The 14,030-nt window shown below is 29.9% G+C and overlaps 1 protein-coding gene across 2 annotated transcripts in view; it reads right to left on the bottom strand.

Moving 5' to 3' along the window:
- Positions 1–12,581, bottom strand: part of LOC106465880 (G1/S-specific cyclin-E-like) — a 20,740-nt gene extending 8,159 nt beyond the window's left edge. Inside the window, exons 1-5 of one of the 2 annotated variants that reach the window (XM_022393837.1) lie at positions 12,250–12,581; positions 6,117–6,166; positions 5,848–5,932; positions 5,663–5,716; positions 866–1,234 (exon numbers count right to left, since the gene is read on the bottom strand). In XM_022393837.1, the coding sequence (XP_022249545.1) occupies positions 866–1,234; positions 5,663–5,716; positions 5,848–5,932; positions 6,117–6,166; positions 12,250–12,273 (582 nt within the window). In that variant the 5' untranslated portion in view covers positions 12,274–12,581. The remainder of the gene's footprint in view (positions 1–865; positions 1,235–5,662; positions 5,717–5,847; positions 5,933–6,116; positions 6,167–12,249) is intronic. The other variant, XM_022393838.1, reaches the window with a different exon arrangement.
- Between the last annotated feature and the right edge of the window lie 1,449 nt (positions 12,582–14,030).

Raw genomic sequence — 14,030 nt, 5'->3', positions numbered from 1 at the left:
ACAAAAGTATTTAGATAATTTAGTGAGTTGGGCAAATAAATAGCAGATGGGTTTTAATTATAATAAATGCAATATAATGCATGTGGGCTATCACAATTTGAATTATAAGTATAGTTTGGATGGGAGTAACCTTAAGGTGTTATGAAGGAAAGGTAATCAAGCAGTCTCTAAAGCCATCCAAACAATACGCTGTTGCTAGTGGTAGGGCAAATAGGATTTTAGGTTGTATCTACAGAAATATTGAATACAAGACTAAAGAGGTCATAATTTCATTGTACAGATCACTAGAATGGTGCTTGGTATGGATGGCTGTCATAAGAGGAGAAGCTGAAATCTCTCAAATTGTTTTCTCTTGAAAAAAAGAGTTAGATGGAATATGAGTGGTGTTTAAAATTGTAAAGTGAATTGATAGTGTAAATGGATCATCTTTTTTCATTTCTAACAACAGAATAGTTAGACTAGGAGACACAAGTATACATTTTGGCAGAGTCATCTTCAGCTAAGACAGTTTTATGTTACTAATAGGATGGTTGGCCTTTGGAATGGCTTGCCTTCAGATGTTATAGGGGCAGTCAATTTAAGTGAGTTTAAGAAAAAGCTTGATAAGTATTTGAATGATAAGAGCTGGCTTTAAATTTTATTATTTATTTATATACTTGAATTTAGTTTAGAGGATGGTACAGCCAAGATGGACCAGCAGGTCCCATGTTGTCCCAAAATGTTATGTTATGAAATTGTCATTTTCCTTTTACAAATATCTTGCAACTAACATTCAAATGAAAACCCTAATTAAACAATATTGATGCAAAAATTGGAAAAACAAAATCATAATGAAAATTCCTCTTTCATAGATACAAAAACTCACTTCTATTAACCAATCTAATAAAATTGCCCTCATTCGAGCTTGGAGACCAGGGTGCCGACAAAGCAGCTTGGGATCTCGAGGGTAAACTGAGTCCTTCTGAACCATGAGTTCCCAGACTTCTTGAGGGTCTGCCCAGGAGAAATGGGGTAAAGGAGAGTCTCGTTTACTGTGTGCTTCTGGGGTGAGTATACACGTTAGTCCACGAAACTGACTAAGGGTGAGGGAAGGAAGCATGTCAGAAGGGGTTCTCTGACCATCAGGCATTTGTTCGGAACTACTGCTTGTGCTGGCACTCATAGTTGTAGAAGCAATGGAACAACAGCTTTCATCTTGACTGTTACTTTCTTGGCTACCTGGATCCCAGCAAGCCTAAGAAATAAAAATATAAAAACATTTTAGATACAAAAGTCATTCAAGCTTGATGAAGTCACTTTCTTCAAACAGACACCCATGATAACCAACTTCAGTTAAATTAAACCTTTCTTTTTTATCCACATACCTATCCATAAAAAGTTGGAATTCAAATGCCAAGTCCTCAGGTAAACCATTCCACAACTTTATTACTTTATGAAAAATGGGCTTGCTTAAAAAATAACTAGCTTAGAGTTTGCAAAGCTTATGCTAAAGTATATATATTTCCACTACTAAAAAAATGTCCTATTGATAGTTTATCTACCATTTCAGTAACACTAATCAAATTACTTCTAGTTCTTTTTCATTCCAGTGACAATAAATTTGTCTTAAGTTTATTTTCAGGCTTCAAGTATTATCCTTATTATTATTCTAGTCTTTTCTGGGGTTTTTTCTAGCATATCAATATCTTTCCTATAGAAAGGGAGAATAACAGTTAAGAGGTTTTACTAATCTAATTCAAGGAGACAACTTTAGTACTGTCATTTATTTTTAGTAATTTGATTCCAGAACTTTTATATGACAACTAAACACAAAAAAAAAGATATGAAGCTGTTATCACTGGTCATATCTAAACCTTTCCTCGTCTCCAGAACAATGAAGTTCCATTAAATTATCAACATTAACATAACTTCTTACCAATTCACTAAAACTATTTAGGTTCATTTACATTTAACAAGCAATATCTACAGTAGCCTTATACAGAAGCTCATTATTATCAGCATAAATAAAACATACCACTAGTGTAGTTATCCAAAGTACTGACAACATAATAACCAAACAGAGCTATAAAAGAAACCAGTGAGAACTTTAAACCAATTTGAATAACACCCACTTTTTAATAACCTCTCTACTTTCCATAAAAAAAGGCATTTCCTATCCACTTTTTTACCTCTTCCAAAGAATTCCACAAACATCTAGCTTTCTAATTAAATCTCAGTATTTTAGATATCAATGACATCACCTAAAATGCCTGTAACCCCATAAAAAAAAACCTTCTAATCCTTGTACATAACTGTTTTAGAAAATGTAAATTTCAGGGTAATTTGTGACTGGAAACTCCAACCTGCTAAAACAAAAATCAAATTAACATAACTTTAAAGGGCTATATCATTCTTTTGTAGAATATGGGACAACTTTCGTAAGTCTCCAATTGTTAGTATCTTTCCAAATGTCAGATATATTAAAAAAAAATTCATTAAATCTTCAAAGTTTATGATTATTCTCATTATAGCTAGATATACTTAATACATTTAGATGTTTCCAAAGATTTAATAAACAATTTTTTCTTCAACAGTATTAGATATTGAATATTTTTTCCCTAATAAAAAAAATTAATGGTAGATTAGGAGTTTAATTGTTTTATTCATTTAGTTTTTGACATGTTATTTTTAAACAAAATAAGTTTCCTATCTAAATCTATCACCAGTCAAATATTACTCCTAACTCATTTTGTCACATTCTCAAATGTACTGAATTCACTTTAAAAGTAATTGGGTAGGAGCTGCAGAATAAGAGGTTGACAAAAATGTATCATGGAGAGAAAGTGAATTCTCTGACCTTGAACTAAGTTTCAAGAAAATAAAGACCAGACAAAAGTTAAACACTATGAAATAATCTGTATTTAAAAAACAAGAATCAAAGTTTAAAAACAAGTGACTTTTAGGTATATTTACTGGAGAGTTCTGAGATCACATCAAATCATTCAATCTGTTAAATCTTCCAGTCCTAGATTGAGAAAATCTGGAAATGCATGCAAAAAAATCAACAATGCTGTTCTTAAGAGGCAGGTGATACCCATGGGACTGATGGTCACTCTTACTACAAAATAAGGGATGCTGAGAAATCATCTAATCTGCCAGTAGAAAAGAGCACTCATTTTCTATAAAGTATGTTCCAATTTACAAGAATTTTTTCCACAAGAAAGTATACATGACAACCCCAGTTGAATGACCTAGTTCAGCAGGTATATAAGGTGAAAGGAACTTGGTGACTCCCTTGACCAAGTTTCTATACTAAAAGTACATATACAATATGTAGAAATTTTGAACAATTTTATATTAGAAAAGGAGAATAAAACATGTAGAACACTACACCTTCTTAATTAACAAAAACATAAGAGCAATCCCATTTATTCACACAATCATTTATTGTACTTAAATCATTCTATCAATATGAATTTTCTTGCAAAACATGCACTTATCAACTATAAAAACTGATACATAAATTTAACTACATTAAAGACAACGAAACATGATTATCTGATAGCATAATCATAAAACACACTTGAAAAACAAAAATAAATTTCACGCCAAGATGAAAATTCAGTTCTGAAATTAGTGTGTTAGCAGATGAGTCTGAAAAAACCAAGGGTCCATAAGAAGTAAATGCTGCCAAGTGCTGGCCAAAATTAAATGTTTACTACTTACATTGTTTCTCTTGTAATACAACTATCTAGAGTATTTTTATGTATACAAGCTTGTCTACTGCCACATCCTTACTTTTCTCTAGATAAAATTTTGTCTATTCCAGGTAATTTTTTCTACTTCAAAGCAATTTTTTTAATGTGATCACTAAAATGAAATAATTTCAGTCTTCAGTATGTTAATCATTATGAGTCGTGATAAATTTTTTTAAATTATTTAAAGATGGCACTGGTTATTTTGTCATGAAAACTACTGTTTATGATGAAAGGTCAAAATTAAACTTTCTTCATATTTAAAAAGGTTTAAGTCCTTTATTTCATAATGTAAAAGATAACCACTGGGAAAAATCTACATTATTTTATGCACACACTATGTATCTTCAATTAAATTGCATTTTGCTTAGTAAAACCAATAGTAAATTGATTACTTATTAGAAATTTCATTATTCAATGAAACTGAGACTCCTTTGTAGCTATGGAATTAATAATGTTTAGCTAAGTGACTCAAATGTGTCACACAGAAGCAACAATAGGAAAACACCATTTAGTCATACCAAATGAATATAGATGCCATTTCAAGTGCAAAATCTTTAATGACTAAGTTAAAGACAAAGTTAAAAGTGATTTTCTGGTCATTCTTATAGTTAACTATTTGTGGGATAAAGTGAACAAAATATATGTAATTAAACAATTTGAAGAGAGGGCAAAATGCCCATATTATAGACCACTATCCTTACAACTCTCCAGAAAGATGATGTAGGTATTTTATGTAAAAAAAAAATGTTACAAATTGTTAAACCAAACAAATATTAGCCTGTAATATAAAGTGGAGAAAAATACTTTTATCTAAGATGTTCTGAGATGTTAAAAACCTAAACCTGAAAGTATTTACAAGTCTGAATATCCAACAAATTGGAAATATATTTTGTACATAATCATTAACTGAACATGCATCCCAACTACATATATAATCACACGAAAAGAAACTCATTTTTTTATATCAACTTGGCTGAAGCAGTATTATTTTAACAGGATAAACAACATTATTTTAGTTATCTAATTCAATATATGTAACAATAAATCCCTGCAAGAGTATCAAATGAAATTACACTTAAATTTTTAGTTCACTTTTATATTTTTAGTAGTTAACTAAATGCTCTGTACTGCTGAGCAACCACAAACTTGTACTAAACCTTCTCTTCATTACAAACGTTTTGAAGTCTCCTGGGTGACCACATTAATATTGTAAGATTGTCATATTTTAAAAAAATTATTTAAAAAATATTTTCTTATAATTAAAAGAAATAAAACTTATTTATTCAATAAAATACTGCCGAGTGAAACTATGCAACTTCACTAACTATATATCACTATCCTGATTAGGTAAGAATTATGTCAATTTAAAATTAGTACATTTTTTCATCTAGATTAGTAAATTACTTATGTTACAAACTGAAAATCATTATAAATACAATTTACAATGCATTGTTTGAAATAATGAATTTTAACATCAGATAACTGTCTTCTGAAAAACTTACAAGTTATAGACAATCCCCTTACCAAGACTTGTAGGCAGGTTTATTCCATTTACTTGTTACTCACATTATTAACTTTACAGTCCTAATATTGATCACACAGTAATAACTAACATTAGTTCCTATTCTGAAGAAATTTGTACAGATTTTAGCCTATAATTATATTTTCCAACCTCTTCTTCATTTCGATTAATACTAATACTATCTTCAAGTTTGACCAGCATTTCAAAATTTATGCTCCCAAATTTCATTAGTTTACTTTAAAAACTATCTTAAGACTAAAATATATGGTATAACCAAAAAAAATTTTAATTTCATGTATATCTTAACCCGTTTCTTGTTTTTATTTATTATAATCATTACACACGTATACATTGGCGCCTTAAGTTTTAATTGGCGGGAACTACCCCCTAGCGAAGGTCTCACCTGATTTTCTAATTCCTGTCGTCTTTTACTCACTTCATTCTCTCTCACACTGCCCTAATAAAATGAAAGATCAGTATTAAATTCTGAATCTTAATTACTCTACAACTCCCAGTATTGGAGAAAAAAACTTAACATTGTATCGTTAAATCAAAATAAATCCTCAAGGGGTTCACGAGTTAGCTTACCTCAAACTCTTTCACTGCTTTCCGTTTTCGGCGTAGAATAGTTGGCTGTAATCGAATCTCTAATTTTCCCCTGGAATTCCTCACACTGAAGCGAAGAAACAATGAAAATAATTTTTCTAAATAGCCCCACACATTATAAACTAATAGTAATCACACAATACTGCAAAAACTTATTGTTAACTTAACTTATTATTGTTATTAAATTAGTACATCAGTAAGGCGTATCATACTTCATAAAATTTGTTAGTTACAAACAACATGTAACTTACCTTCGTTTAGACATTCTGTTAATTTGGATCAGCAAACTGTAGATGTAATCCTATACGTAAAATAATAAAAAATCAACAAAAGAAAAATATTAGGCCTAACATGAAATTAAAAGAGTAACAAATACAAATTACGCAAGTTAACACTCATCCGTAACAAAACTTAACAGTATTCGGCGGTAAATTTTGGCGGGACATACCAAAGTCTTCGACGAGTGTAGTCACTGATTATTAAAGTTTTAAGCTCTTTATTTCTCTTAAAATATACGTCATGTTGGAAATCAAAAGCTTACGAGCTATAAATTAATCATGCAAAAACAATACTTTTACTCTTACTAGACAAAGGCGCCAAACTTCCGATGGAATGCACAAATTGTCCAGTAAGAAAACGCCAGATGGGCTATGCAACAACCTCTAGTCCAAAGGGCCTCTCACCTATTGCAAAGCAGCGTTCAGTATGCCTCCACTAAGGCACTATAGAGTATAACAGTATAAGTTTACTCTGATATTTTCATACTAAATTCATATAATTTGCAAACTAAAACGGTTTAGGCTATCCCGATATATCACTATAGACCTTCTCAGATAAAGAATACAAATAACCAATGTTTAAACAAAGCACAGACCAACACCCATATTTTTAACAGACACTGCTGAAATAAGACATCCTCTTACCCTATCGTTTTCCAGCTGACTGACCCGCATCGCGCCAAAACACATAGCGACACCAAGTTATTTACGCATGCATGATGGGTAATGTGTCGCTATGATGAAGTTACTTGCACTAAGGTCGTATAGTTATCACAACTTGTAAGAAATTGATATTAACATTTATTCATAATTTTCAGTGATTCTGATTATATTCATTTCCTGTGAACTAGCTAGTAGCCTTGTGATGGTATTGTGATGGAAATTCTATAACAGTGAAAAACTTTGCATTCAATGATTACATTATATTCACATAACAAAGTTTGTGACTGACAAATATCGCAAGTATATTTTTCGTTATATTCTAAGAATGTCTATTTCAATAATTTAATTAGACACTGTATAATCAGCAATTAGTACCTTGTAGGTACCAAAACTTTGTTTCTGTTTAGAAAGATATATATACATATATATATCTACATTTCAAACTCTTTCTTCATTCATATGTCTGGAAGGTGGAGTAAAACGTTATTAAATATTACCTTTTTTATGTTCTAGTTCTACCACTACCATAGTTCACCATTTTTAAATTAAGTACACGCCGTTAATAATGTTATTGTTAGAGTAAGCAAGCCTATAAAGTATTCCATATAAAATTTCAATGTACAAATAAGTGTTTTATAATTACTTTTCTAATTGTATTATTCTTTCGTCGTAATAAAATATCTAAGTAGCACAATCTCGCCATAAAAATATATCCCAGCTGACGACAGCCATTGATACTAACGCATGCGCATTGAACTTCTATTTCTTGACGTAGAGTAAGATAAGAACTTTGTCGCCTTTTCATTGGTTCGTATTTTTGCGGGAAGCATAAAAACCGGCTCAAGATGTAAACATAGCCACGTGCTTTTATTGATAAGGGCGTAGTTTCAGAGGTTTTTGACGCGGGACACTATGTTCATCAAAACTCACTCCTCGTGATAATAAATTAATATTTAGCAAGCTAATTTCAAAAAGAGTTTTAGTATTTTCTCCATATTACGTTTTGCTCATAACATCGTTAATTTTAACTTTATTTATTTATTTATTGTAATCAAACGAAGTTAGGTGTATACTAAAGCTGGTCTAGTACAAGTTGATATAACTCGCAACTTCAATGCGAATAAATGTTTCTTATTTCAAAGGAAACTGGCTTTACACTTACACATTCAAAAACTACCAATTTTACGTAAACATACTAATTTTCTTTCATAGGAGAGTTTCGTCACTTTTTTTTATATTTAAAGTCTCTTTGAACTTTTCCTCACGTTTCTGTTACTTTTTTGTTCTTTAAGAAACAATAATATTACAAATGATTATATAAAAAAAACGTTACCAGAAAGTTATTACACAACTACTACTATGAGAATAACTCGCTTCTGCATGTCTTTTATTCCTTACTTTGTTTTTTTTAATTTTGACTGACATTCTATTAGGTTATTTTCTGTAAGAAGTGAATAATCTGCTTCTGGTATCTTAACTATCCTTGTTTAATCATACTTCTTACACAAAAGAGATTAATTAACATTTCATTCATTTAGGACACTCAGATAATTTTCTCTTTTTTTGTTTCACTATCCATAAAACAGAAACTACTGTAAAAATAATGTTAATGCAAAATTACTTAATCACTTTAGTTTTATCATTCTTAACAAAAATGCTACTTTTCACTTTCATGAATACTCTTATTTTGGTTTATATATTCTAAACATATATTTTTAAAGTAAATATGTGTTTGATATGTGTATAAGTACAGTTTTTATCAACTGTTCAATATAATTTAGATGATATAAAATCTGTCTTATAAACTTGTTTTATTACACAAATTGTAGACAAAAAAAATTGACAATCTTTTTCATCTCTAGTACTTAATAAGACAGGAGATCCACATTTTAATTATAAAGTAGGAATAAATGTACTTAGAAATGCATATCATTAAAATCCTGCACAAAATAAAAAACATGTAAATTTAATTTTTTTGCTTATCAAACTCCATGTTCTAAATCATTGTATAATCATATAGCATTGTCAGTTACAGTCTTTAATTTCAGTTGTAAAGAATTTGACATTGATAAAATTAATAGAGGCAATATGAGATAATTCATTATATATAGATGTGTATGTGTACAAGTTTAGTACACCACAATTTTAGCCTTATAAGTCCTCAACCAGAAATGGAGGGGGGCACTTGATAGGAGATAGTCATCTTTACCTTAGAATAACAACTAATAAATGTTAAGTTTAATATTAAAATAAAATCATCTATGGAATACAAAATTTTTAATATTGACTTTTCCTGTTTTAACATTTCAGTCACATAAAAAAAAAACAGAAACTACAAGTTTCCTTCAAGGAGTAAGTCAGTATTTTTTGTTATTGAAACTAAGAATATCAGAAAGTGAACAAGCTTATCTGAAGCTTATGTTATTTCTAACAAATCCTACATCCTGATACTTATGAAGCATTTAGATTGTCTCACAAAAATGTTTACAGGATTTTTTTTTTATTAATCACTCATTTTTTTAACTAAAAGGTCAACAAAGTTATTTCAATAGAGGGCAAAAAAATAAAATATAGCATTCTGTTCTTGTTAGAAATGTTGATAACTAGATAAAATGTTTATTACACCATGTAGCCTTTTTGTGCAGATTATACAACTGACCATTAAGTGAACATGGTCAGTTGTAACTGACAGGACTGTATAGATAATCATATAAGCATTTAATCATTGAAAAGAAAAAGGTTTTAATCATGTTTTACAGTATATACATACACACACTCACATTTATGTATATATCATATACAACACTAGTTTTCTCTTAGCAATGTGCTTCATAAAAATATTAATAAGTACTCACAAAATATCATAAAATAATTGTTTCATTGAATGTAAAATAATGAGTAAGTCAGATGCTCTGATTACGGGAAACTAAAAATCAACTACTTCAATTTACAGTTATATTAAAATACAGGTATGGTAATAGAAATATGGTGGTTATTTTAGTTTGTTATCTGTCAATCAAGGTTTACAAAACTAATCAAATAGAAGTGAACCTTCAAACTGATGAAGGGTAGGTGAAAAATGGAATTAAGAATCTGATCTATGACACCATGACAAATTCACTCACATAGAAGATGAGTATTTTACTTACAAGACACACACACACACACGTTAATAACCACAGATGACAAAAATTACTTTCTTGTACTTCAATGTATATTGTTTGTAGTAATGAACTTCCAGTTATTAAACTGTAAAGCTGAAAATTGATGAGCTCATAAGATTAAGATTTTTCTATTCATTGATTTAATTAAATTATTAGACTGAAAAAGTTTCTTTGGAGAGCAAATATAGGTTCTTGAACATTCTGCATGAGTTTTTAAAAAGAACAGCATGAAAGAGGTTTTGGTGCTGGTCCTTCAACAGAAATTAATCTGGGTAGAATATACATATAGAAGCATTGGGATGAATTAGATGTGCAGATATGCCCAGGCTACAAGGAAATGGGAATACATGTTTGATGGCAGCATGTTAGAGACTGTTCTTTGATCATCTCTAAAATGTAAAAAAACCTGAAGTTATAGTTTTCAGTAGCCTACTGGAAAACAAAACTACACAATTAAAGATTCAACTAGTGGATAAAAAAAAATATTTATCTGCACCACTCAAACAGTGCATAAATATAACATTTCAATCAAAAAAGGATTCGTTAAAACTAAATAAATAGTGACAGAAACATAGAAGATCTGAATGAGTAATAATTGTTTTCTCATTTTGTTCATAAAATGCACTTTTGTTATAAAAGTATTTAAATATATTTTACATTTATATTAATTCATGGTATCTATCTCTAGCATTCATTTTGATTGTAGTCCTTTGTATTAAAATTTTAATGTCTTCTATCTCATAACAATTTGGTTAACAAAATAAAAGCATTCTTTCAACTTGAGCTTTTAAATCTTCCAATATTGTGTGTATTTGAAACACGTTAATAATCAACCTCAGAGAATGAACTATAATTAATTATAATAGTAATTTTTCTGTATAAAATAAAGAGAACTGATATTTCTCTCTCTTCTAGCTTAACCTGAACACTGCATAGCTATCAAATGGTAATATGGAAGATATTTTTTTAAAACAAATGTTTTTTACAAGATATAAAATACTCCATTCCCTGCATGTATTTTTAATTTTTCCCAGAAAACCAACAGCCCAAAATCATGAAAAGTAATGCAGTTTGACTTGGATTTTACAGGATTAGTCCAATTTGATTTTAGGCTTCTGTTCTGCTTAATTCAGAGTTCTGGGCTACTCTTGCCAGACCAAATGGTAGGATTTGTCTATCACCACTCTTATTGTAATACATTCATGACCCCAAAGTGAAGAGTGAGATTTTTTTTTTTATGATAACAGAGTGCAAACCACAGGAATTCAGATACACAGTCTGGCACGCTAACCACAGGATGAGATAGATAATTTTAATTCTATATTTAACCATAAAAAAACTTGCTACGTTAAAAAACATTTAATGGTAACAATCCTAAACTCTAAAAAATGTAAATAATTACTATAAGTGCAATAACATTTATATTAGAAGCAGTTTCAAATTCTATATTTATAAACACATAAATTCACACACACACAAAAAAAGGCAATTGCATTAGAATACTTTGTCTTAGTATACTAATTAGTTAACCTGCTCAAACACAATTTTAAAATTTTCACACTTCAATAAATTATCTTAAGTAATTTTTTTTTAATATTTTGAAAGAAAAACAAAGATAAGCTTCTAAGATGTCTACGTAAGTGATTGTAGTTCCAGCCATACAAGTTTAGATGTATACATACTAAAATACTAGTAAATCTATAAAAAGCAAGAGAGGCTCGTTACGGTTAAATCTTGATTCCAAAGAAAAGATCCAATGTCTGCTAAAATGAATATATACAAAAACATTCTACACTTTATCTTCATTGAAATAACCTTTGCAGTACTCAGGATTGTTATTACTAGTTGTGAATCATTTAAATCAATATCTACAAAAAATAGCAAATAAAATGTTTTTTATTCTTACATTTATCAAAATATTTTCTATTCTTCCAATGCAATTTTTCATTGAACTTATGAAGATAAGTACAGTATTATACCAGATACAAAAAAAGGAAAACTTGATAATGAAAAAAAAAACAACCTTTTAATGGTAATAATCCTAAATTCTAAAGAATGTAAATAATTACCATAAGTGTAATAACTTTTATATCAGAAGTGGATTCAAACTGAAATCAGTGAAAGATTTACTTTAAATTGTTAAATCTCTAGCTACAATACTTCAATTATAAAGAAAAAAAAAGTAACTACTTCACTAATATATATCATAAAAATGCAACTAGCTAAACAAATGCAAAAAACTCTAACTTCTAATTGTGATTAAAACGTTTTTCTTTCACCTTCATTGAACCAGTACGTTTCATTCTGCAATCTTGTAATGTTCAAGTCCAGTCAGCATAACGACATCCTTTTTTCATTAAAATTATTGATATACTACACTCAAAGAAAATAATACGTACATCAAACAACAAGCATCATCTCTGCATGCTATTCTTTACAGTTTTACACACTGTTGGTATATGAAATTGCAATACATGTTGAGAACAGCTTTATGCAAATTTAGATTACGAAGCAAACCACTAGTTTTATTCCTTAGAAGTTTCTCCACTTTCAGAAAATACATTTTATTTGTCAAGAAGCCTAAACTGTTACATATGGATCAGAGCTGGGTTTTTTACTATGAAGTGACTTTTCTCAAAAATAACAACATAAGTGTGAAAGTGTGATTTGTATCAGAGTATTTTACAGCCAATTTAAAAATTGCTGCAACTGTAATACAAGTAAATAAAAATGTTATACATATCTAACTTAACATTCACTGTTATCTTTTGGAGAGAGAAACTCTTGTTATGTACAGGGTTGGAGATAGTGAACCCTTCAAAAAAAAAAAAGAAAATTAAACAGGACAATAACTCTTTAACATAAAGACAACAAAGAACCATTAGGTCCTTCAAAATTGCCCCTAAACAATCACCCTTGAGAGAAAGTAAAAACTTAACCCCAACCTTTATTCTTCAGAAAATTATTGACTCCTTTTTTAAACTCTTGTAAAGTACCAGCATCACTAGTGCTGATGGCAATTCATTAAGTAAGCCAATCACCACATTAGAAGAAATAAACTAGTTTAACTGTGGAGGTTAGCCTGTATTTTCCAAATTTTAAACTTGTTTCCTTTCATTCTTAATGTCTTCAGAATAGAGTGAAAAAAAAATTCGAAGCCTTTATCCAATTGATACTCTGCATACACTTGTAAACATCAATAGATCACCTCTTACACTTCTTTTCTCAAACTAAATTAAGTTGAGAGACTTTAACCTGGAATCATCTTAATGGCCCCCTTCTGAACCTAAATAAGCCTATATACTATATATATATATATATATATATATATACATATAAAGAGACCAAATGTTCACAGCATTCCAAGTGAGGCCTTACCAGTAATTTATATTAAGATAATTACTTCTTTTGACTTGTAATCGGTAAATCTATAAATACACCTGGAAAATCTATTAGCTATGCTAATAGCGAAAGAGAATTGCCTCAATAGTTGAGTGACTTATCTACTATTATGTCAAGATCTTCCTCATCAGTCATGCTACTGAGTCGTTTCCTATCTACATTAAAAGTGTGATCCAAATTATGATAACCCAAATGCATTACTTTACACACACACTGCAATTAAAGGTCTTTTGCCAAATGTTTGTCCAACTAACCAACTGATCCAGTTCAATCTGTGGTATCTCAACATTTTCAGTACAACTAGAAATGTTCAAGAATTTAAACTTACCCAAAAACTTTACTAATTTAACAGTTATGCCACTATCATCATCATCACTGGTGTAAGTAAAAAGCAATGGCCCACACACTGACCCCTGACACTAGTAACAACGGTTCAGTCTAACTTTTAGTTGGAATTTGTCAGAGACCAACAGATAAAAGTGATGAAATTAATGAGAAACTCTAAAGGGAGATAAGGTATTTAGCTACTAATGAGGCTACAATTATGGGGGGGGGGGAGGGTTTAATTTCAGACATACAGATTGGGAATTATTAAAGTCAAACCATGAGGAAGGGAGGTTTTAGAAACAGTTCAAGATAGTAATGGCTGGAAGATGGC

The sequence above is a fragment of the Limulus polyphemus genome, unplaced genomic scaffold (assembly GCF_000517525.1).
Source record: "Limulus polyphemus unplaced genomic scaffold, Limulus_polyphemus-2.1.2 Scaffold2085, whole genome shotgun sequence".
NCBI lineage: Eukaryota > Metazoa > Arthropoda > Merostomata > Xiphosura > Limulidae > Limulus > Limulus polyphemus.
The sequence above is the reverse complement of the archived record's forward strand: the minus strand, read 5'-3'. Positions and strand labels throughout refer to the sequence as shown.